The sequence below is a fragment of the Salvelinus fontinalis genome, chromosome 24 (assembly GCF_029448725.1).
Source record: "Salvelinus fontinalis isolate EN_2023a chromosome 24, ASM2944872v1, whole genome shotgun sequence".
Classification (NCBI taxonomy): Eukaryota; Metazoa; Chordata; class Actinopteri; order Salmoniformes; family Salmonidae; genus Salvelinus; species Salvelinus fontinalis.
The window spans coordinates 5112801-5137283 of record NC_074688.1 but is presented as its reverse complement, the minus strand read 5'-3'; the positions used below and the strand labels follow the sequence as shown (position 1 = coordinate 5137283).

Sequence of the window (24483 nt, the reverse complement as noted above, 5' to 3'; positions counted from 1 at the left end):
GCCATAAGGCAAAAGTGATAACTAAGTGGCTCGGGGAACAAAACAGTATTTTGGGTCCATGGCCAGGAAACTCCCCAGACCTTAATCCCATTGAGAACTTGTGGTCAATCCTCAAGAGGCGGGTGGACAAACAAAACCCCACAAATTCTGACCACCTCCAAGCATCGATTATGCAAGAATGGGCTGCCATCAGTCAGGATGTGGCCCAGAAGTTAATTGACAGCATGCCAGGGCAGATTGCAGAGGTCTTGAAAAAGAAGGGTCAACACTGCAAATATTGACTCTTTGCATCAACTTCATGTAATTGTCAATAAAAGCCTTTGACACTTATGAAATGCTTGTAATTATACTTCAGTATTCCACAGTAACATCTGACAAAAATATCTAAAGACACTGAAGCAGCAAAATTTGTGTAAATTAATATTTGTCTCATTCTCAAAACTTTTGGCCATGACTGTAGTAATCCAAAAAGTGTTAAACAAATCAACATGTATTTTATATTTGAGATTCTTCAAAGTAGCCTTAAGAAGGAAAGAAATTCCACAAATGTACTTCTAACAAGGCACAGCTATTAATTACCTCATGAAGCTGGTTGAGAGAATGCCAAGAGTGTGGAAAGCTGTCATCAGGGCAAAGGGTGGCTACTCTGAAGAATCTCAAATATATTTTGATTTGTTTTAACACTTTTTTGGTTACTACATGATTCCATATGTGTTATTTCATAGTTTTGATGTCTTCACTATTATTCAACAATTTAGAAAATAGTAAAAAATAAAGAAAAACCCTTGAATTTTTTGAAATTTTACCTTTATTTAACTAGGCAAGTCAGTTAAGAACAAATTCTTATTTTGAGTGGGTGTGTCCAAACTTTTGACTGGTACTGTATTTATTTATGCTGAAACTCTCATATTAAATAAACACCAAAAGTATTCAGTAAATGTATGGTTTATATTTAGGATAATGTTTTGCAGCTACATCATTCTATGTTTCATTTTAAAATCATCTTATTGAATTATTTCATATATTTTACATGTGATAAAGCCAGAGAGAGGGCCAGAGATAATTACAGACAACTGTGATAATCTCAAGTACCCAAAAGGGCCACTAAATGTTTTGTGATAGATTACATACAATTCTTGAATGATACCAAAATTCTGGTAGTTTACTGGAAAACTTTGAACGTTTCCAGTAATATTTCCTCCCTTTGCAACCCTAGTTGTGAACCTAATTTCATTAGCTTTAAGGAAGAGATCTGTATGTCCCCCACACTATTTAGTGTAGGCTTGTACTTGAGAAGCTTGAGTTTATTTAGTTATTTTTGTTGAACCTTTATTTAACTAGGCAAGTCAAGTAAGAAGCAACGTGTCCCTTTTGTTGTAACATTTCATGTGTAGACTCTTTCCTTTACCTTTTAGATCATAATTAACAAGATTATATCTGATGCTAGATTAGAACTACTATTCGCTTCGTGAGTAGGGGCCCAGGTTTTACTTTGTCAGCCTTGGAAAATGCAATTAAGATCAAGATCTTAAAATCACTTTATTGGTGAAGTGCACACAACAAACTAAAATTTGACTTCCGCTTTTAACCCAACCCCTCTGAAAGACATACATATATACATGTACAGGTTTCGAAGAGGTGCGGGAGCTGCCACACTGTGTTATGGTGGGATAAGTGCCTTGCTCAAAGGCACAGAGGCAGGCAAGGGCATCTATGATTTGATACCAGCAACCGTTCAGTTGCCAGCTCACTTCCCACCAGATTTTTCCTGTCGGACCCGGGATTTGATCTCGCAACCCTCCGGCTGCTGGCTCGCCCCTCTAACTGCTGGGATTACCTGCCTATTTAACTGTCAATATTGTTCACCATACGTGTTAAAATGTTGCATGGCCTTACAACGTTGAATAAAGACAACAGGACAAACAGGAAACCCTCAGATCGGCGGTTTATGTTTTAAGAAATGTATTTATATTGGAATAAAAAGGACAACATAAGAAAATAAAGCATATAAAATATAGCAACCAAATCCTGCCATCCTACTCAGGGTCTCCCAGTGAAAGTCTCAGAGTGCTACTTCTACGTGACGATTCCTCTTCATTCCAATTCAACTCCCTTTAGCCTTTAAGGTAATTGGCAATCTTATTCCAACTACGCTTGATTGAAAGTCTGTGAATGTTTTCGATGCATAAAAGTTGGGAGCACAGAATCCCACTATGCATTCCCTAAACTCGGGAGCTCATCCAGCTGACCCCACGCTGTCTCAGTGTTTGTCCCAAACGGCACCCTATTCCCTATATAGTGCACACTTCTTTTGTCCAGAGCAGGGAATAGCAAAAGGGTACCATTTTGTATGCAGCCTCTGTGACCTAGCAGCTACATACAATCTCCTTATAGAACACCTGCAGATTGAATGTTTGAATGTGTCATTGTTCATCATGCCTGTAGACGTGAGTGCAGTATGTGTGTGCTTGTGTGTGTGTGTGTGTGTGTGTGTGTGTTCACACAAGTTCAATTTGATGTGGATACTGGTTAATTAAGGTAAGGGCTTGTAGAAATAAAGAGCCCCTGGAACCTCCACTGGGAAACCCTTGTTGAGCATTCTGTATTCACACACCTATGACAAGAAAGTTCCATAAGAGGATTGACACTATAGCCTCTATATGATAAAACAATGAGCGCTGTACAGCTTATTCTTTACCCCCTCTCTCTGTATCCTTAGGAGCTCAAAAACAAACACACTGTACAGCAAACACCTCTCAGAGAATAGTCACACAGCAAAACCAGGACGACTTCACTCACAGGGTAAAACCTCTCGTAGAGCATCAAACTAAATGTATTTACGGGTATTCACAACGTATGGAAACATGTCGGACTGGTCTCCAGTGGAATAATGAACAGACATGAGAAGAAATCGAATCCTTTGAAAACAGATGATGATCCCAAGTCTATTTGTAAAATCAAACTAAGGAAAAGTATGGCTGTGCATACCACAAGTAAAGGAATTGTTAAGTCGCAACACCATATTTGGTGTAATTGAGGGACTTTTAAATGGGGAATATGAACGTCATATTTGTTGAATGTGTTGGCATTGGCTACTAAAGGAATTCACTAGTGATCTTCTAGTATTGAAGCAAGAGAACATTCTTAAAAAGTGGTATTCAAAGCTAGGCTGCAGTGGGGTCGACAAAACAAAACATAATATATATATATATATATATATCTATGTATATTGTATATATATATATATACACACTGAGTGTACACACCTTCCTAATATTGAGCTGCACTCCCTTTCGCCCTTAAAACAGCCTCAATTCGTCAGGACATGGACTCTACAAGGTGTCGAAAGTGTTCCACATGGATGCTGGCCCATGTTGACTTGTATACTTCCCACAGTTGTGTTAAGTTGGCTGGATGTCCTTTGGCTGGTGGACCATTCTAGATCCACACAGGAAACTGTTGAGCGCCAAAAACCCAGCAGCATTGCAGTTCTTAAAACACTAACCGGTGCGCCTGGCACCTACTACCGTACCCCATTTAAAGGCACTTAAATAGGGTATGGTAGTCTTGCCCATTCCTTCTCTGAATGTCACACATACACAATCCATGTCTCAATTGTCTCAATGTACACTGACTGAAGTGGATTTAACAAGTGACATCAATAAGGGGTCATAGCTTTCACCTTGATTCACCTGGTCAGTCTATGTCATGGAAAGAGCAGGTGTTCCTAATATTTTTTACACTCAATCAGTGTATAGATGTATATTAGGAACAAAACATTATGAGTACAGATTATTGTATGGAATATATATTAAAATGTTTCTGAGAAAGATAATTAGAAAATATAATTTTATTGAGTACATGTATTTATTGGTTTCTTAAAAAAATGTATATGAGGAAAATGCAATGGTTTATTGTTGATGTAAAAAAACAAAATGATTTTAAGGTTGTGCCATTATATTTGAGGTGGGGGTCGCAAGAAATTCTTCGGAAGAAAATGGTGTCCCCAGAAATTCAGGTGGAAAATAATGTATGCCCCGCTGAAAAAGTTTGAATACCACTGTTCTTAAGGGATCTTTTGCATTTGTGGCCTGCTGGCGCAATGCATGTAGATTAAGGCATTATGAAAATAGACAACAGTTCCTTCTACAGTCTCAGACCCTCATTGACCCAAACTAAGCTGTCTGCTCAGCCGTTTCATTAACATCATTGTAAAAATGCATGGCCTAGGTCATACACCTTCAACCAAGTACACTAAGGCAGGAGAATGCATATCCTGTGCGGAAATCCGGTGTTTGACTGGCACTTTGTATTAGATGCCTTGAAAAGCAATTTTAGAGATGAATGAAATCAACTTAATAGTGGATTTAATTCAAATGCTGAAAGAGTCCCTTCAGATTTAAGGTCCAGGTTTTAGATTGGATGTGACAAATACAAATGAACCTGGCATACCTCCAATCGAATACTTTGTCAAGATGGCCTGGTTTCAGGCACTCTTGACATATGAGTGGCACACCCCTTGGGCATCGTCGAGGAGGCGGATCTATCAAAGCCTAATGTTGACAGACAGACAACAGTTGTTCACTTTCGCCCACTCATTTTAGTCAATTTAGTAGAAAAGCACAGACAAAACAATGAATCCCAAGGACACCACCAGCAACATATAAAACATCCAACTTCCTAAAGGAAAATGAGTAACATTACATGCTACATCAATGAATTTGCGATATGGTACATTGACTAAATCAACTTGAATGAACACATGGAGAAAGTACAGCTTTGCTCCACAAATCCAATCTGGACGGGGATGGCCTTCATTTCATTACAAGGATTGTATTCATTAAGGCATGTGATGGAAAACGCATTTTTTTTTTAAATGGCAAAGGAGAATTAAAATGATTGTTTCTTATTGGACAAGTTCAAGACTGTTTCAGTCCTTTTTGTTCCGTTTGGTGCCAAATTAATACGGTCTCTGCTGATGGTTACAGGGATAGCTCACCCCAAAATTGAGGTTTGTTATCATTGGGAAATCTGCAGACCTATATCCTAAATTAATGGGAATAATTGGCACCATATCCTTTCTCTAAATTATATTGCGGAATTTACAAAATGGTGATCCAGGAATAAATGTCCCATAAAAGACTTCAAACATCTCGGACTTACGAAAACGTCAGACAATGTTTCATTTTGGGTGGAGTCTTTAATAAATCAAATTAAAATTCCTGTAAAAAACATTTACTGGGAGTTTTAATTTCTTCTGGAATGTGTTGAATTCTTCCCCAATGCCACCATCTCAGTATGACTACCTCTGCAGTGTAACTATCTGCATTGCTTATGTGTATTGTGTGTGTGTGCACATGCCTGTGTGCCTACATGTGTGAGTGTGTGCATTTCTGTGCGTGTGCATGAGTGTGTAGTGCATGCCGCAGAGATTGTGTCTGAGTCATGTCGAGGCAATGGTGCAGTACGATGACAAAGGGAGTGAGTTGAACAGAGGGAATGGAGAGCACAAATTGGAAATAGCGAACCAATACCAATTTCTTACAGTATATGGGATTCATATGATACTGTATACCACAGTGGACAATGGAAAGAAACTCAAAATGGTGGGATGTTGTGGTTCCTAGTATTGTTTATGACTTGTGATCCGGGGGCAATATCAAGAGACAGGGCCCACACATGCGCAAAGGGAATGAATGAGAACTATTTCTGATTACATTGGGGTTCTTTGTGACTCTGGGCAAATTGTTTGAACGGGAAACTCATTCTCCCCTCCAAGCATCAGCATCACACCTGCTGACATGCGTCGCTGTCTTTCAGAAGCATGTTGAAAACACATTTTCATATAGGATACAGTCACTATTATAAAACGAGTCGTCGTGTTTGTTTTCATGTTCAGTTCTCGTCGTCGTCATCGTCGTCGTCCCAAGGCCGTGGTGCTTTCCCATCGCTCAATATCCTCTTTTTTTGTCGGCACTTTCAAAGAATGATGCTGAATTGGAAGTCTTTTTCTACGCGTTCTCTGTTTTTAGCTCTGAAAAGGCAATAATGTCCACAGCTCTCGAGAAAATAAAAAATGGTACCGTCTCAGAGAACAATAGAATAGTAACAATATGATCAATATCAAGAACACAACAAAAAGGACAAATAATTTATAAACAAATCAACAATTAGCACGAGTGACAGAAAATACTGCATAGTACAAATGCCCCGTAACCTGTGTCCTTCACATCCTAGACAGGGCATAGGGCCTTCGAGACAGACAGCCCATACAGAGAGGTCGTGTCCCCTCTCACGGACTTCCTCTGGTAGTCTCTATTGACATGTACAACGGGAGTTCCATCACTAAGCCCAGGGCATCATTCCAGAGCTCTACTCAACTCAAAGATCTCTTCCAGGGGGGACGTGCCCAAAATTTCCACAGCCAAAGCCAACGCCCCAGCCCCCGTCCTCCCAAATCAAATACACCAGGAACTAGGCAGCTCCTGCCACAGTACCACATGACCTTCCCATGATGCCCCCTGTTGCCCTTGTGGAGACGTGCCTACTGGGTACAGTAGTACAGTGGGTGTGTGGTGGTCTAGGTAGGTAAAAGGGTTGTCCAGGTCAAGGGGGGGTGGGGTCATTGTTATTCGGGTTCGCTGCTGTTGGTCGTTTTCTCCCACTCTATGCTCTCCTCGCTGTGGGTGGGCGAGGCGCCGTGGCCGGGGCCTCCCCCGGGACGAATGGCGCGCAGCCCCTGGAAGCGCCTGCACTCGGGGCAGATGCGGATGTGGCTGCAGCCACGCGCCACCAAAGCCGCCTCCTGCGCCAGTCTGTGGGAGAGGGGCTCGGAGAGGGGCAGGCCGGCGGCAGCGCCACACAACTTGCCATTGCTCAGGCTGACGGCGGCGGCCCTCGCCCGGCGCTCTTCCAGGGGCAGGGAGCGAGGACGGAGCATGGTCGTCCCCCGCCGACGCCTCAGCTGTAGGCTGTCCCGGCACAGGACGATCCCCTGGAGCTCTCGTAACATCTCCTCACACACCGACAGCTGCAACACACACAGGGAGAGAGAGGGAAGAGAGAGAGAGAGGCCGGGTGATCTCACTGACACACTGCAAGATCAGAGACTGACGGACAGAGAATACAGCTACACAAATAAGATAGAATGGGATGCACTGGACATTTAAACGTGACAATATCTAACGAAAAGGAACTGAAGACGTAGTTTGTTGAGAAAATATAACGACAACCTAGGGTCTTTAAAGAAAAACAGACAACTGTACAACATTGTATACCGTACTTGATGGTTAAATATTGATATATTTCCTCTAGGTTGTTTAACATTCGTATATATTATATGAAAGGATTGCAAAATATTGGTTACATTGTACATTTAGCCATTGTCATCTCTATGGCGTAAGACTAATTGCCCATATTGCCCAAACTGCATTACATGGGTGTTGCTGTATCTGTGTGTGCTAGTGTGCCTGTCTCCTCTCTGTGAGGAGAGAAGAACAGAGATATAGTCACACTGTACATCTTTCTAACTGTGTTGGCCCATGGCATCTCCCTTTGTACCATGTAATAGAAGGGAAACGCTTACAGAGGCACTGTGTGGGCTATGAGCCATGCCAACTGACAAAAAATCAAATAAGTCAATCCAAATAAGCAATTAGATCGATAGACAGCTTGTACGCACACACACACACACTCACTTGATTGTTTCCTAGTCCCCGTACCAAAATAAGTCAGGTGGCATAGGCTTTTCTGTAAACATGCTGGTTTATTTAGATATTATTAGAATTTTTGTATCACGGTGTTGTATCGGGAACAAATCCAATTGAAAACACAATCCTATTTCGTGAAGAAAAACATGACAGAAAATGACTGCCGAAACGGAAATAAAATTAATGTCAAACCACGAAACTACGTCTCATTCAAATGTTCATTCGAAGGGGGCTGATTTTAGGCTGCTCAAGAACAAAAGCACAGCATGTGAAGCCACATTCACTACCAGTGGAGACCGCTGAAGTCTATTACCTAAAGGCCTGTAGATTGATAGTTAGATACTGTATGTCAGGTATTATCTTTGTCTTTGTGCTGTAAGGTCTCAGAGGCAAATAAAGGCCATGGCGCCCACTCGGCAAGGGGTGGCAGGGATAGGAAGCTGTGTGTTTCCCCATGTGTGAGGCAGCATAGTGGGCTTGTGGGGATTGCTGCTCCTGGAGTTGAGCTGGGTCTGGGAGAAGAGAGCATCAGGGTGGGGAGAGGGAGACAAAGCAGATGCAGGTAAAATAGCCCTCTCTCACCTCTGTTCCGGGCGTCTGCCGCAGAAACCACATAAACTCCAGCACCGCCATGAATATGGCCACCAGGAGACCACACACCAGCACCACGAAGATACCGCCTATGTTTTCCATGCCGAGCCCTGAGAGGGAGGGAGAGAGGGAGAGAGAGAAATAGAGAGAGTCACAAACGCACACACATATACAATGCACATATATACACACACGCCCCACCACCACACACACACACACACACACACACACACACACACACACACACACACACACACACACACACACACACACACACACACACACACACACACACACACACACACACACACACACACACACACACACACACACACACACACACCACAGTCAGCATCACAGTGACCCTGATACTATACCCGTCTAAATAGGGTGAGTAAGATGAGAGGGGGCGGACAAGGGGGAAGGATAGATGGATGGATGGATAGATAGATAGAGAGAGAATGACAGATGGAGGGGTAATGGCACCTTTGGCACGGTGATCCTCCTCCTTTGGACACTTGCCACCATCCCACCATTTCCTCTTCAAGATCTCTAGACGGTTGTCTTCTTGCAGCTTGAGGATGGCAAGGTCAAACTCATCCCGGTACACTGACCCTGAGGAGGGAGGAGATGTACAGAGGGTCACAGCCTTGCAAAGACCGTCTCGTCAATGAGTGAGCATATAGATACATTCCCGGTGTCACGTTCCTGACCTTATTTCCTTTGTTCAGTCTTGTTTAGTCGGTCAGGACGTGAGCTGGGTGGGAATTCTATGTTATGTGTTTCTATGTTGGGTTTATTGTTTGGCCTAGTATGGTTCTCAATCAGAGGCAGGTGTTTGTCATTGTCTCTGATTGGGAACCATATTAAGGTTGACTGTTTTCACTGTTTGTTTGTGGGTGATTGTTGCCGTGTCTGTGTTTGTTCGCCACACGGTACTGTTTTCGTTCGTTTGTTCACGTCGTTTATTGTTTTGTATTTTGTCAAGTATTTTTCGTCTTCGTTTAAATAATTAAAGTATGTATTCAAACCACTCTGCGCTTTGGTCCAATTACGACGAGCGTTACACCCGGGAGGTTTCCTGTAGCATGTGTTTCTATGCATTATGATGAGTGCAGTTTACAGGAAGTGCTAGTCTATATGCGTGTGCGTAAACGTAACCTTCCTATGACCTATGATTTGCATATCCCACACTGTACACTAAGGCAGTGTTTCCCAAATTGAACAAATTCTGGTATGTGGTATGGCTAGGGGTTTCCGAGGACCGGTTTGGGAAACACTTTTCAAAGACAAAAACCAATGCATTTGTTGGTTTCACTTTGAACAAGATTTTTCAAGCAAACTCCAGTCCATACCAAGAGTCGATTAAAATAATTTCACTCATTCCAGTTCGCTCCACTGTTCATGGACTTTGAAAGTGATGTAGTGACAGCATGTCACGTTCCTGACCTGTTTTCTGTTGTTTTTGTATGTGTTTAGTTGGTCAGGACGTGAGCTGGGTGGGAATTCTATGTTGTGTGTTTAGTTTGTCTGTTTCTATGTCAGCCTAGTGTGGGTTCTCAATCAGAGACAGATGGTAGTCGTTGTCTCTGATTGAGACTCATATATAGGAGGCTTGTTTTGTGTTGGGATTTTGTGGGTGTTTGTTACCTGTCTCTGTGTTTGTGTTCTGCACCAGATAGGTCTGTATCGGTTTTGCACATTTGTTATTTTGTATGTTGTTTGTAGTGTTTCACTTGTTCTTGTATTAAACATGTTGAACACTAGCCGCGCTGCACTTTGGTCCTCTCCTTCATCTATGGAAGAAAGCCGTTACACAGCATTTCCTTTTCATAAACACGAGAGTGAGCAGAGAAAACCCATAAACTTGCCCCAAAAAATGCACGCTCCATTTGGAGTTGTGTAAATTGGTACTCTCTCCTTCTCCTCCATGCCCTTCTCTCCTCCCCATCTTCCCTCCACACTTACCCACTGGCATGCCGATGCCGTAGCCCTTGGTGTCCAGCAGACCTCCTATCTGGGTGAGGTTACAGTTACGCTGACGGTAGTACTCGTTCATGGTGCTCTCTAGCAGGTAGGCATAGTTGGAGTTGACCACGCGGGCGATGCCCTCCTCCGTGCTCTTCACAAACACACTGGGCTGCTTGGAGTGCATGAAGTTCCACATGCGCTGGTACGTCTGGTAGCGCGAGTTCTGTGATATAGGGGGGGGGTCATGTGACAAGAAGAGGGAGAAGCACGGTCAGATCTGGTCTGATCTGAGGGCATGCTTTGGGCTCTGGAGCACAAAGGAGGCCCCATAGGAATCTAAAGGAGAGAGAGAGGAGCTCCCTCTCTCTCTGACTGTTTCCCTTTCGGTCTTTGTCTTTCTCTCTCTGTCTCCGCCCTTTCTCTTTCTCTTTGACAGATGAAAGCCTGCTTTGAGGCCAGCTACATAGGCTGAAAGGGAAAGTCAGCGGCTGACCCAGACTGCCTATCTCTCCAGGTGCAGCACTGAGCTTTCCTTCAGGGGGAAGAGGATATTGACAATCAGACAGGAAATAGATAAGTCATGGTCGGTGGAGGTGGAGCAGGGGACAGACAGGGGACAGACAGGGTTTAAGAGAAGACCAGTGACAGGTCATCTATTATAGTGGAGGGGGCCATGTGTGAGGTATGCATCCGTGCGTGTGTGTCTGCATGTGTGTGTGCATGCCCTTCACCTGGAAGAAGGTCATGGTGGAACCCCCGTGCATGGTGCCGTACTCGATGGCCGTCTGGTCAGCCAGGTCGTCCACTGACTCAATGGGCACCTCCATCCTCTGGACAGTGAGGAAGGCGGCCAGGTTGGCCGTGTAGGACGAGATGATGATCAGGGTGAACGCCCACCTGGAGGGACAGAGGGAGCAGCAGTCAGACGTACCGACTGGGACTACCTCAGAGGTACAGTATCATCTATAGAGACTCACACAGACTACCTCAGAGAAACAGTATCATCTATAGACTCACACAGACTACCTCAGTGGTACAGTATCATCTATAGACTCACACAGACTACCTCAGTGGTACAGTATCAGCTATAGACTCACACAGACTACCTCAGTGGTACAGTATCATCTATAGACTCACACAGACTACCTCAGAGAAACAGTATCATCTATAGACTCAGACAGACTACCTCCGTGGTACAGTATCATCTATAGACTCACACAGACTACCTCAGAGGTACAGCATCAGCTATAGACTCACACAGACTACCTCAGAGGCACAGTATCATCTATAGACTCACACAGACTACCTCCGTGGTACAGTATCATCTATAGACTCACACAGACTACCTCAGAGGTACAGTATCAGCTATAGACTCACACAGACTACCTCAGAGGTACAGTATCATCTATAGACTCACACAGACTACCTCAGAGGTACAGTATCAGCTATAGACTCACACAGACTACCTCAGAGGTACAGTATCAGCTATAGACTCACACAGACTACCTCAGAGGTACAGTATCATCTATAGACTCACACAGACTACCTCAGAGGTACAGTATCATCTATAGACTCACACAGACTACCTCAGAGGTACAGCATCAGCTATAGACTTACACAGACTACCCCAGAGGCACAATATCATGTATAGACTCACACAGACTACCTCAGAGGTACAGCATCAGCTATAGACTCACACAGACTACCTCAGAGGTACAGTATCAGCTATAGACTCACACAGACTACCTCAGAGGTACAGTATCATCTATAGACTCACACAGACTACATCAGAGGTACAGTTGAGGTTTATGGTTCACTGTCTCAGGCAAAACCAATGAGTTATGGCATTCCGCAGGGGAGCGTGCTTGGGCCTCTACGGTTTTAACTGTATATAAAGAATATGAAAGATGCTTGTTCTTGCCGTATTTTCCTTTATGCGGATGGTGTCTCATCAAAAGTAAAACTATGTTGGAGAGCATTCTTAGCACAGAGCTTACTAACATTAGCAAATGGCTTGGAGATAATAAGCTGTCTCTGCACTTAGGTAAAACTGAGGCAATTACTTTTGTGTCCAGACCTAAATTGTGTAGGTCCTCTGAAATCAAAGTGGAGTTAGGGGGTGAGGTGCTGCCTACTAAAACATCTGTTAGCTACCTGGGATGCATCCTTGATGGAAGCTTGGGAGATGTGAGCATGGCCAGTAAAGTGCTACGGAAGGTTAATGTCAGGTCTACATTTTTGGCTAGAAAGTCCAAGCTGCTTGATAAGGACTCCATGAGTGTGCTAGCCACTGCCTTCATTCAATGCCATTTTGACTACGCTAGTACTTCCTGGTTTGGGGGCTTATCTAAGCTTCTGAAGGGGAAGCTCCAGATAGCCCAGAATAAGCTGATCAGGGTAGTATTGAAGGTGAGTCCACGTACTCACATAGGCAGGAGCTGCTTTCAGGAACTAAACTGGCTGCCTGTTGAGGCTAGGGTGTCCCAGATTAGACTAGGTTTGGTTTACAGGAGTATTTATGGTCCTGCGCCCAGATATTTAAGTGATTACTTCACAGCACCAGATCAGGTGTTGCTGATGTGTGCTTATACAGGTTCAGGAGTAATGCTGGGAAAGGTACTGTCTAGTATACTGGAGCCTCAGAGTGGAATGAATTGCCTCTGCACATAAAAATGACGTCCTCTCTGGGCAGCTGTAAAAAATAAAGTAAAAAATTGTTTGATATCTTCTGTGCCCATATGAATGACCCTTATGATGTAACTGCAACGATGAGATAGATGTTCTTCTTCTTTGTTTTTATGTTTTGGTATCTCGCTGTCGTACTGTGTTCAACCGTGTTCGATCTTGCCTAGCCATCTTGTTTCAAGAGGACCACAATGGAAATAAGTCCCAGACTTCATTGTGTGTTATCCTCCATGATTATATTCATGTGCATCTATGGCTTTTTCAAGTCTATTGTGCGCTTGTTTTTTTTAAATGGCCGAATTAATAAACGAAATTAAGTATAATTTAAAGACTCACACAGACTACCTCAGAGGTACAGTATCCGCTATAGACTTGAGCACATAGGCTACCTCAGTGACTACCAGGTATGGACTCAGACATACAGACTACCTCAGCGGTACAGTATCAAGTATAGCATCAGACTCTTAATTGGATAGGAAATAGGAAATATTCAGGGCCCAGATGGTAGGCTAATTGGAGCAGGGGCACATACATGATATGATCATAGCGTCGTCTTAAGGGTTTATAAGTGGTTGCTAATTAGAGGTTCACCTTTTGCCTGTGGCCTTGACCTCTCTACTGCAGCTTCAGGAACTTCAAAGTAACATTTCCCCATGTTTCCCTTATCACACTACTGAACCGAGCCGAGCTTACCTGCGCTAGCCTGTCTGGTTAACCATCCACCATAGTGGCTGGAACCATGGTGGAAATGACATATCTGAGCAACATTACGGTTCAGGTCCGCATCGAGACAGATGTTGTAAAGCCAAGGTGTCTAAGTCAAGCAGTATGATTTATCAAGTACACTATTACCGTTTTCACACTACTGAGCCAAACCAAGCTGTGCTAAGCCAAAGGTGTACTGGATGGGCCTGGTTACGCATCCACCATAGTTGCTGGAACTTTGCTGGAAAGGACCATGCGAGAAAAAAACCCACATTTGTACTCACCATACTCCACTGACGCAGCGCGTGGAGAGGGCGCGGGGCGCAATGGTGGACCCCTGCTGCATGAACCCCCCCACGGGGAACCAGAAGCTGTTGCCTAGCGAGTATTGGTTGATGAGGAGGTTACAGCGCCCCTTCAGGCAGGGGTGGGGATTGTACCACTCGTAGGGGGTGAGTCTAAACAGACACACAGGCACACAGGTGAGAGAAATTAGAGGGGAAATGCAGCAACTTAAACAGTCAGCGGAGCACAAAGTCACCTTGAGTCCTATGAGGTGGTGTGACGTGTTTTTCAGTGCCCTCTGGGTCAGGTAATGTACACTCCCATACACCTGATGTGCACTCCCATACACCTGATGTATACTCCCATACACCTGATGTACACTCCCATACACCTGATGTACACTCCCATACACATGATGTACACTCCCATACACCTGATGTACACTCCCATACACCTGATGTACACTCCCATACACCTGATGTACACTCCCATACACCTGATGAACACTCCCATACACCTGATGTATACTCCCATACACCTGATGTACACTCCCATACACCTGATGTACACTCCCATACACCTGATGTACACTCCCATACACCTGATGTACACTCCCATACACCTGATGTACACTCCCATACACCTGATGTACACTCCCATACACCTGATGTACACTCCCATACACCTGATGTACACTCCCATACACCTGATGAACACTCCCATACACCTGATGTATACTCCCATACACCTGATGTACACTCCCATACACCTGATGAACACTCCCATACACCTGATGTATACTCCCATACACCTGATGTACACTCCCATACACCTGATGTACACTCCCATACACCTGATGTACACTCCCATACACCTGATGTACACTCCCATACACCTGATGTACACTCCCATACACCTGATGTACACTCCCATACACCTGATGTACACTCCCATACACCTGATGTGCACTCCCATACACCTGATGTGCACTCCCATACACCTGATGTACACTCCCATACACCTGATGTACACTCCCATACACCTAATGTACACTCCCATACACCTGCTGCTGTCTGCTGTGAGTGAAAGCAGTCTAATAAGCTACTAAATATACTGTATGGAGCAGAAGATTGAGCTGCCATGACAGCTTCCAGTATATTATCGTGTTTGTAGAATGATACAAGTTCTAAAAACCTGTAAGTTATTGAATGCATGCTTCGACTACTCAGGCAAATCTCCAAGGGTAACACTTAACACAGAGCGTAACACATTGTATTTAGATCATTCAACACGCAAACGAGTAAAGAATAATTGACTTCCAACAAATCAAATCAATTCGACCGTGATGTCAGCACACCTTTGGCAACCCCTGCTCTCAGAATGTCTCGTTACAGCTGTTGTCGTCGTCACTTCTCAGGGGTAGGTTGGTTTCTTGTATTGTCGCTTTTTTGCACCTGATTTTTCTTTCAGGCACACGACATCAACATTTAATCAAGATGGTTCCACTTCCATCAACTTTCAAAATCATCACCTTTCAAAGTGAAAAAGGTGTCCCCCCACCCCGTTTTTCACCTCACCAAAATAAAATAACCTTTTACACAATAAATACATACATTATTATATCAAGGGGTTGCTGCCTGCTACTAAATCATCTCTCCTTCCTATTGAAATGTGCACTCGTTCACTACTCCATGGGCTATAGGGAATTTACAAATACCAGTCATTTCCTATCAAATCCATGAACAACTGCACAATTGGGGAAAAGGGGAGATTATTGGGACACAAGACGTGTCTACTGTAGTTGTGCTGCATATGACGTGTCAGTTCCTCCAAAGCACCAGTAGATGTCAATGTGGAGCTGAGAGGAGTTGGAGGACTCACCTGGCGACCAGAAAGAGCACACAGCTGACTGCCAGGTAGGCTAGCAGCATGAAGAGCCACACCCCGGGAGAGAAAGGGTCTAGGAAGGAGAAGTAGCCAGGTCTGCGGCCCTACAAAAAAAAAGAGAGAGAGAGAGAGAGAGAGAGAGACAGAGAGACAGAGAGACAGAGAGAGAGAGAGAGAGAGAGAGAGAGAGAGAGAGAGAGAGAGAGAGAGAGAGAGAGAGACAGAGAGAGAGAGACAGAGAGACAGAGAGACAGAGAGAGAGAGAGAGAGAGAGAGAGAGAGAGAGAGAGAGACAGAGAGACAGAGAGAGAGAGAGAGAGACAGAGAGAGAGAGAGAGACAGAGAGAGAGAGAGAGAGACAGAGAGAGAGAGAGAGAGAGAGAGAGAGAGAGAGAGAGAGAGAGAGAGAGAGAGAGAGAGAGAGAGAGAGAGAGAGAGAGAGAGAGAGGTGGTTAGCTACATTACATACACACAGATACACCCTAAGCCAGTACATCTGCTACAGATGTATCCCTATGACTGAACGTCCCTGTGTTTACTACGACTGGAGACTCCAAGACATGGAGCCATATGCCTCAGGTCTAGATTTACTACAGGGAGATTATCAGCCTGAGTTCTATATGGAGTTAATTCATATTGCTGAATTATTTAGCGCCGATTGCCATTGTCCACAAAATGAAACCAATTACATCGGAAATAGAGCGCTGGAAAATGCATGGTTGAAAGTGACTGCAGAAGGCCAGTGCACCAGCTAGGGGCAATTACATTATCTTCAATGGACATGGAGAAACCCAAACCAGCACAGTCCATCAAAGACAAGAACTGCAAGGACGGACGTGGTGTTGTTAGGGGCAACAGCACAGCTATGTAGGTTATCTGACATCAAATGTGGCCTCACTGTGTTAAGAATATGTCATGAGGATAGGTCTAATCCTACAATAAGCCGTTTGACCACTTACAGTAAATGTCACATGTGCCATCAATTCACCAAAACGACAACCCCCGTGATAATAAGCAATACAACATGCATGCAATGCAAATGCCCCCTCCCCCCAAAATATATTGCATGTGGGCCGAGGGCAAAGGATTTAAGGGCATCTGAAAAATGTTCATGATTAATTCATCCATAATAAGGCCTGGTTGAGGTCGGATATTCATTCATGTGCCTGTAATCACTCCTGTATTAGTGTAATTGAGAAACGTAGGAGTGGAGCTGGAGATTTCTAGTTACAGTAGAGAGAATTAGGAATGGCCTGTCCTGAGGAACCTGGTGCTACCAGCTGATGGGGGGCCTGCCTTGTGAAAATGATCAATTTATGGTACCAGCGTCACGGTACTCTCTGATAGGGGGACTCTGTAACGCTACTCAAACTGGTCAGGGGCCATTCTAGTGTCGGAGAGAGTCTTGAAACGAGAAAGGGTAGTGTGTGTGTGTGTATCTTTTTTGAGGATGTGATCGCCGGGTTCAAACCCGGGTCTCCTGCATGCCACAAGACTGTCTTAGCCCACTAAGTTAAAAGGCATTCCAAACCACCTCGGTTACAAAGGCAGGGCCGTACATTAAAAGGTCATGCCAATGGCGGTGCAATGCGGTGACACCTCCTGCAGGACTATACCGGCGAAACGTAACTAGGTGAAGGTTGTGCTGACACGAGGTGTCCTGTGGTCATCCAATCTGGTGCCAAGTGAAGCGAGCATTTTGTTTACAGAGCTACTCTATTTAATTCCCTGTTTAGCTTCCACTAAGGGACCATTAAGGAAGGGCAGAGCTGTTGAGGAGATAAGCACAACAGTAGCAGATGGAAAAGATCAGAGAGAGAGAGAGAGAGAGAGAGAGAGAGAGAGAGAGAGAGAGAGAGAGAGAGAGAGAGAGAGAGAGAGAGAGACAGAGAGAGAGAGAGAGAGAGAGAGAGAGAGAGAAATAGAAAGAGAGGGATGGAAGGAGGGGGAGAGAGACATACCGCACAATAACACTATGAAGTGAGCTCAACTTTCCAGAAGTAACGTTAGTACATAGAACAAAGACGTAGGCACGGAGATGTAATGTAAACAGTTGCCTAGGAGAATCAAAAATGCAAGTACAGAGTGAAAGGGACTGACAAAGGGAAGGTCTGTATTTCTGTCCAGACTGTATTTTTTGAGGTTAGACCTTGAAAGTGTCACAGTAGTATGTTTGTATTCTCTAGGCATTTCTATCAAGTATGGCTCAGCCAACCATTCTATTTGCTTGTGTAAAGCCACGGAGCATATTTTTACTCTTGTCCTGTATTCAACAGTAGCTCATTCCCTGTGGCCCTCCAGACATCTCAGCACAGCAGTGTTAAAACCCTTTAACATGCAGCTCAACTGGGCGTTGGAGCTCATTTTGACAACCAATTTGAAATGAAATTAAACATATGAATTTTGTTTGGCATATTTTATCATCTCAACCAATGACATTTAGTAAAATGAGCATGTGGTTTTCATTTTAACACCCATTCAAAGATGGCTGAAATCCTCATTTACTACACATTTGTTTTTTGTATTATGTATAAAATGGGAAATTACAAGGTTGTAAAATGTTGTTGGCCTTTAAACCACCGTTTAAGAATGATTCAATTACTAATCTGTTTACAATTTTAAGAACTCTTGAAAAGTATGCTCTATCCGGTGGTTGAGTTGCAATTAAGTCAAAGTCAGTGATAATGGACAATAGAGAAATATTATTCTGATATTTCTTTGTCTGTGCAAATAGAAAAATCCTTTCAAATCCATATAATTATTTACTGCCTGCACGTTAATTTACATGCATTTGCATATTCATATTATGACACACAAACGTATCACACTTTGTTCTTATTTGATATCAGTCCTCATTTAACTAGGCCTATCTTCCATTATAAGTAAATGAAGCAGATATAATTTAAATGAAAAAGTATATGCAAATTCCAATACAAAATGTATTTACTCTAATTGGGCAACTCAAACGGCTGGTTGAGATGTTTGCGATGCATTATTTATCATTATTTATGTCACGCAAACAAATATTCTCCATAAATAGCCTATATTGAGGCTATATACACATATTTTGCAGAACAATACTTTTTCTTACATTTTTTTCTTCATGTGCCAGTTAAAGGGTTAAGTTGGTAAAATGTTATTCTGTGTGTGTGTGTGTGTGTGTGTGTGTACTGGGCGATGGAGGGAGGGAGGTGGGTAGGGATGGTTCATCAAGCTGTGATGGTACGTTTGTTTCTTCTCAAATAGGAGAGAGAGCCCCCTCAGCCTGTCAGGAAGCCCTTTGAGGTGCCAGTCATCTGCACTGATCTGTAGTCAAGGTGGGCATCCCGACTGGCAAAGCCAGCTACGATCACAACATGTCATTTTTTTGTTAACACTTTACTTGAAGCCTGCAGATATAATGGTTTATAACTTGTTATATACAAATATGCACCTAAGACTTATTATACAGTTTATAATATGTAATGGCTCTTTCTTTTACAATTTAGACATTGCGGGAAAGCGGGAATTGAACCCTGGTCTCTCTGATCATGTGCCAAAAGTCAGGACTGTTACCACTCAACCACGGGCTCTGCACTGTACAACAGGTCTCTCTGACTGTACTCATGACTGTATCCAGGCATGTACGGCGCTTTGACTGAAGAGGAAGGTCTTTATTGGACATGGGTTTTACAGAGTGCAATAATCATCATCATCCCATCAAATGGAGAACCGGGGGAGAGGAAGAGAGGAGACGGGAGGCGCCGGTTGTGACAACTGCCTCATTGCCCATGCTGATTTTACAAGCCAATCCAAACAATCGGAAATGAAGCGTTATACAAACCCCTCTCCCCATAGGCTCTACTTTGTGTTAAGTGGCAGGATATAAGACCTTTAGCACAGAGTTTCTAAACCCAGAGGCGCAACATCGCGTGACTTCCGGGAACGCTTGCGAAGCAGACCAAGCAGACCAGGCTGGGGTTTGGGGTTTGAGAAGTCAACGAGAGAGAAGTGGGAACGTCTTCCTTGGCACAAACTCGATTCGAGCCATTGTCTTAAGTAGTTGAACTTGTTATTACTCCAACCTCGTGAAAGTGACAAACTGATAGGTTTTCATTTTTGTCAAAAACAACTTTTATCAAAGGGTTGCCTTCAATTTGACTGCCTGCACATGCACAGTTCGGAATGAGACGACCGCTAGACCCGATGACGTGTTTCTCTGCATGCGCTTAGCTAGCCAGCGTCGCCATGACATTTCTATTGGGGAAGCTATTTCTATCTTCATACTGTGCTGTCTGTACCTTTAGTGAGTTCAAGGATTTCACCAGCATATCATAGCCCTCTTCCCTCCCTTTATTGTCATTCCACACAGATTCAAACTAGGAGGGAGGCGGGACTGCACTACAGAAACACACCGAGTGAAGGAGAGTAACACGTCTTTTTTTCAAACGCCAGCCACCTTCTGAGATGCGTCTCTATTTGTGGTCCGCCACTCGCATCCCTGCTATTATGTTCTCCGTGAACACGGAGGCGGAGGAGTTCTGTTTACGTGGCGAGAGGTCGGGGGGCTGCTGATTTGCCGCCGTCCCAGATTCCCTCAGTGCTCTCTCCCGCAGGAGAGGGGAAGCGGGGAAGGTGGAGGTTGGGGCGAGGTTGGAGGAGGGCAGGCACACTCAATCAGGATCCCAGTGCCACACTCCCACAAGGCAGCTCGTGAATGTGACACCGTTCCCCTCTCTACCGACCCCTAATTAACGTGTGGGTCTAATTAGGTTTTTAATATCCATATGCACCCTCAATAGTCTCTCTTTCTCTCTCTTCTCCATTCTCTCTCTGTCTCTTTCTGTCTTTACTACTCCTACTAGGTGGGAGGGATTGGTGGAAAGACGTCCTCAGAACATAGAAGTGGAGGATGATGAGAGAAAGGGGGTTTGATGAAACAAGTGGACAGATTGGGGGAATGGTAAAGCCTCGGAGTATACTCCAAGGTGGAGAGATGAAGGATGTAGAGGGTAATCAAAAGAGGACTGTCGCGCTCTCCCAAAACACTTTATAAAACAAACCAGTTAATCAAGATAATCAAAAAGAGATTAAGAACACAGACACACTATTGGGGTGCACCGTGGACAGAAAGAGATTAAACTGTAGTAGGCAGGGCCAGACTAACGCATTTGGGGGCCCCAGTGCATCTACTTCCAGGGGCACATGCCCTGCATGCCTGTTCGGTAATTCGGCCCTGGTAGCAAGCCTATTCTACGACCATGCAGCAGGTCATTAAAAAATCGACAGGCATCTCTATTTTAATCCATTCTCCCCATTGTTATTGATCAGGCTGAGAATTTCAATTAAAGTCTGACATAAGCAGCAGGGTCCCTTGTAGAAATCCCTGCGTCAGAGATCAATAGCTAGTAGATTAAACCCAAACAAGTGCAGTCACAGAAATTCTAATATTGAATGGTGGAGCTGGAGCTTTGTAGCTCTGTGTGAGACCTAAGAGATTGCCAAGGGGCGCTGGGAGGTAGGGAGTCCTGGGTAGAGAGATGAAGAGAGAAGAAGAAGGAGACACCGGGGACAGGTACTGTGTAAAGACTCCAGACAGACAGATAGACAGAGAGATCAGTGCAGCAGACCCTCACACTTTGTAGTTAGTCTCTTCCGCCCGTCACTCCTGATCTTAAGCAGTGGAGGCTCCGCATCTCTCTCTGCCAGTCACCTTACGCATGGTCTTCATCCCTCTATCCTTCCCCCTCTCTGTCTGTGTGTGCCTGCATTGTTAGGGCAGTAGGAGTGTGTGTGTGTGTGTGTGTGTCAATCTTGCACTGCAGTGTGTGTGGGCTTCCCCTCTCCTCCTCCACGCCGCGTCAGCTCGCAGGAACACGCCGGTGAGCATGTTCCAACACGTCAGCAGTAGCAGCAGCCCGCCGCAGAGGTGATACGGCAGCCCACTTACTGTGCACCTGCTGCTATCGATTCGTTTGACCAACTGTTGGCCCAATGGAGCCTCTCTCCTGGCAGCTACACCTATTAGCACCAAGGAAAAGGGGAGGGACGCAGATGGGGGGGGACAGGGGCGGCTGTGAGTAAATACCCTACTGGGACGCCATATTAATGTTTTTACACGCCACCGCTCGGTCCAAAGCGGCTCCATCCGGCCGGTGGCCAGAGGAGATACCAGCGTATCACCTTGGATATTGGGAGAAGGGCCTTGAATAATGGTTGACGGGTGTTAAAACATAGAGACAGCCGTATTGGATTTCCACAACTGTTGCCTGGGTCTTGTTCTATACGCAGGGCTCAGGGCTGTTATTGGTGCGAATTAGATCCCGTTCAAAATAAGAGGAGAAGCGAGATTGGGAATGAAAGGTCGATTCACACCAGCATATCACGGAGCAGAGCACACCATCTGTTACTCTGGCGGAGGTAGAGAGAGGAGAGGGATGTAGTGAGAGGAGGAGAGGGGCTGAACCGGCTCCCAGACCGAGGCTGATGATTGGCCGCTAGGTCATTAGCCACGGTCCACTGACTCCCATGGTGCCTGGGGTGTGGGGTCGGCGCAAGCTGTTTGTAGGGGTCAGGGGTCAGCCAGGTTTGTTTGTAGGGGTCGGAGAGGTCAGAGGTTAGTCTTACCAAGTGCACACGGTACATGATGCTGATTCCAAGGGTCATAAAAGGCTTGGAGAAATCGATGACCTTCTCCCTCTCTGCGGTGATGGTGAGCCCCGCTACGGCCAGATCCGCTTTCTGGAATAGACACGCACGCGCCCACACACAGACACACACACACACATACACCACACCAACCATTCAGATAGGCACAGATATGTAAATATACAGTAGCAAAAGTTGGGTTGTGGTGGTGGAAATGCATGGAAAGTAAGTAGTAAGTAGGCGACTAGCGTAATTCCACACCTACTGTGCTGCCATTGTTGTCCGTGATGCATAGTCTGCCAGCAGTATGTAGCATAATCCACCATTGGCTTTGTGTCCAAGACCTGACTCACGCAGGACACCAGGGAGAACAGAGTGTAGAACAAAGGGGAGGGTCTGCGTCCCAAATGACACCCTATTTAGTATGTAGTGCACTGCTTCTGAGCAGGACACATAGGGCTTTGGTAAAAATGTGTGTACTATACAGGGAATAGGGTGCCATTTGAGACACACAGAGTGCAATGTTTTTGCAAGCAGGCGAAGGGCAGATTGTTATGACAAATCACTTGACACAGCAGCCAGTCAGCCAGCCAGTCAGCCAGCCAGACAGCCAGTCAGGCCGAGCCAGCCAGCCAGCCAGCCAGCCAGCCAGCAAGCCAGGCCGAGCCAGCCAGCCAGCCAGGCCCAGCCAGCCAGTCAGCCAGCCAGCCAGCCAGCCAGGCCGAGCCAGCCAGCCTGCCAGCCGGTCAGTCAGTGCTACTGGGCATGGTAGAGCTGTGGCGGTGGCTGCTCAATCCCACTAATCATCCGACGCTACAAAGTGCATCTGCAAGGGATTTTCATCTCTCCTGGGACCCAGTGCAACCCTATGCTGCTCTTTGTCTTTCGCAGTTGGAAAATAAGAGGATTGTCAGAGCTCAACTCTAAATGAGAGGAGAGCCTGCCTGCCTACAGTGCTGGATCCGGCCGTCAGCATTCATGACCTTATTTTTTTGTTTGTTTTACCCATCAGCCCCTTTTCTGATTGTCGGGCCAAGTGAGTGTGCCCCCTGTTAACTTGGCTAGAAGGCTCTGTACAAAAGAATCTGTGGAAATATTTTGCTCTGATAGCACACCCATCATCAGTTAGGGCCATGCCATTATGGTCACAGAGCACCTTGATATACAAAATAAATTAACTAGCAAACAAATGTGGACCAATCAAGAATATTAACTTTTTTTGAGACACAGTATAGACAGTAGTATAGCTGTAGGGTCTTGTTATGTTTTAATGTACCCTGTCAAGTGGGTATCATACACTTTTCAATGTACAGTAGGTGGTCCTATGAGGACTCTGCCTATCATAATGCCTTTGCCTTGATCTGAGAGCAGCAGTTGAGAACAGAGAGAGAGAGAGAGAGACTGAGAGAGAGGGGGGTGCAGGGGAAGGCTTTTCACAGCTTCAGTCTGTTTGAGTACACGCCCGTGAAGGAGTTGGCCAGTCCTGTCCAGAATAACTTGAACAGCGAAAACAGAGCTCCATGTGTTAACACGGTGGTGAACAAAGTCCGGAAGGCTTTTTAGTGGTTGTTTTACAGTGTTTTCACTGACAACAACTCTGAATGAACAAGCAAAACCAGGCATTTAGCCAACCCCCAGCAAGCCCCAACGCAACAACAAAAAGTATCTAGGCAAAAGAAATCCACAACCGAAAGAAGTCACACCTCTTCTGAAAAAGAAATATGAAACCGTAGCGGCTGCTGAAATATTGATGCACCTATTGAATATTAATATTGATTACTGGACTCAGCTAACAGCTATTCAAAGTATTCTGGGGGGAGAAAGAGAGAGAGATAGATAGAGAAAACAAACTGTATGAAGTCAGCTCTTAAATAATGCATCGTTGTATTCTTTCCCCATGCCACCACACTTGTTTCCACTTTCGCTCAATCATAAGATTGTGCCCCAGAAAAAAAAGAGATAGGAAAAGAAAATCTAAGCCGTCCCTACAGCTGCTGAATAATGCATTGAGTTAGAGGTTCCC

The 24483-nt window shown here is 44.8% G+C and overlaps 1 protein-coding gene across 1 annotated transcript in view; it reads right to left on the bottom strand.

Annotated features, from left to right (window-relative positions):
* Nucleotides 1-1945: 1945 nt before the first annotated feature.
* The window catches only part of LOC129821801 (glutamate receptor ionotropic, kainate 4-like), a 451716-nt gene continuing 429178 nt past the window's right edge, over nt 1946-24483 (bottom strand). Inside the window, 9 exon segments of the mRNA XM_055879464.1 lie at nt 1946-6781; nt 6784-7030; nt 8292-8410; nt 8787-8915; nt 10269-10494; nt 11003-11168; nt 13946-14119; nt 15828-15937; nt 22440-22553. Coding sequence (XP_055735439.1) covers nt 6459-6781; nt 6784-7030; nt 8292-8410; nt 8787-8915; nt 10269-10494; nt 11003-11168; nt 13946-14119; nt 15828-15937; nt 22440-22553 — 1608 coding nt within the window. The 3' untranslated portion in view covers nt 1946-6458.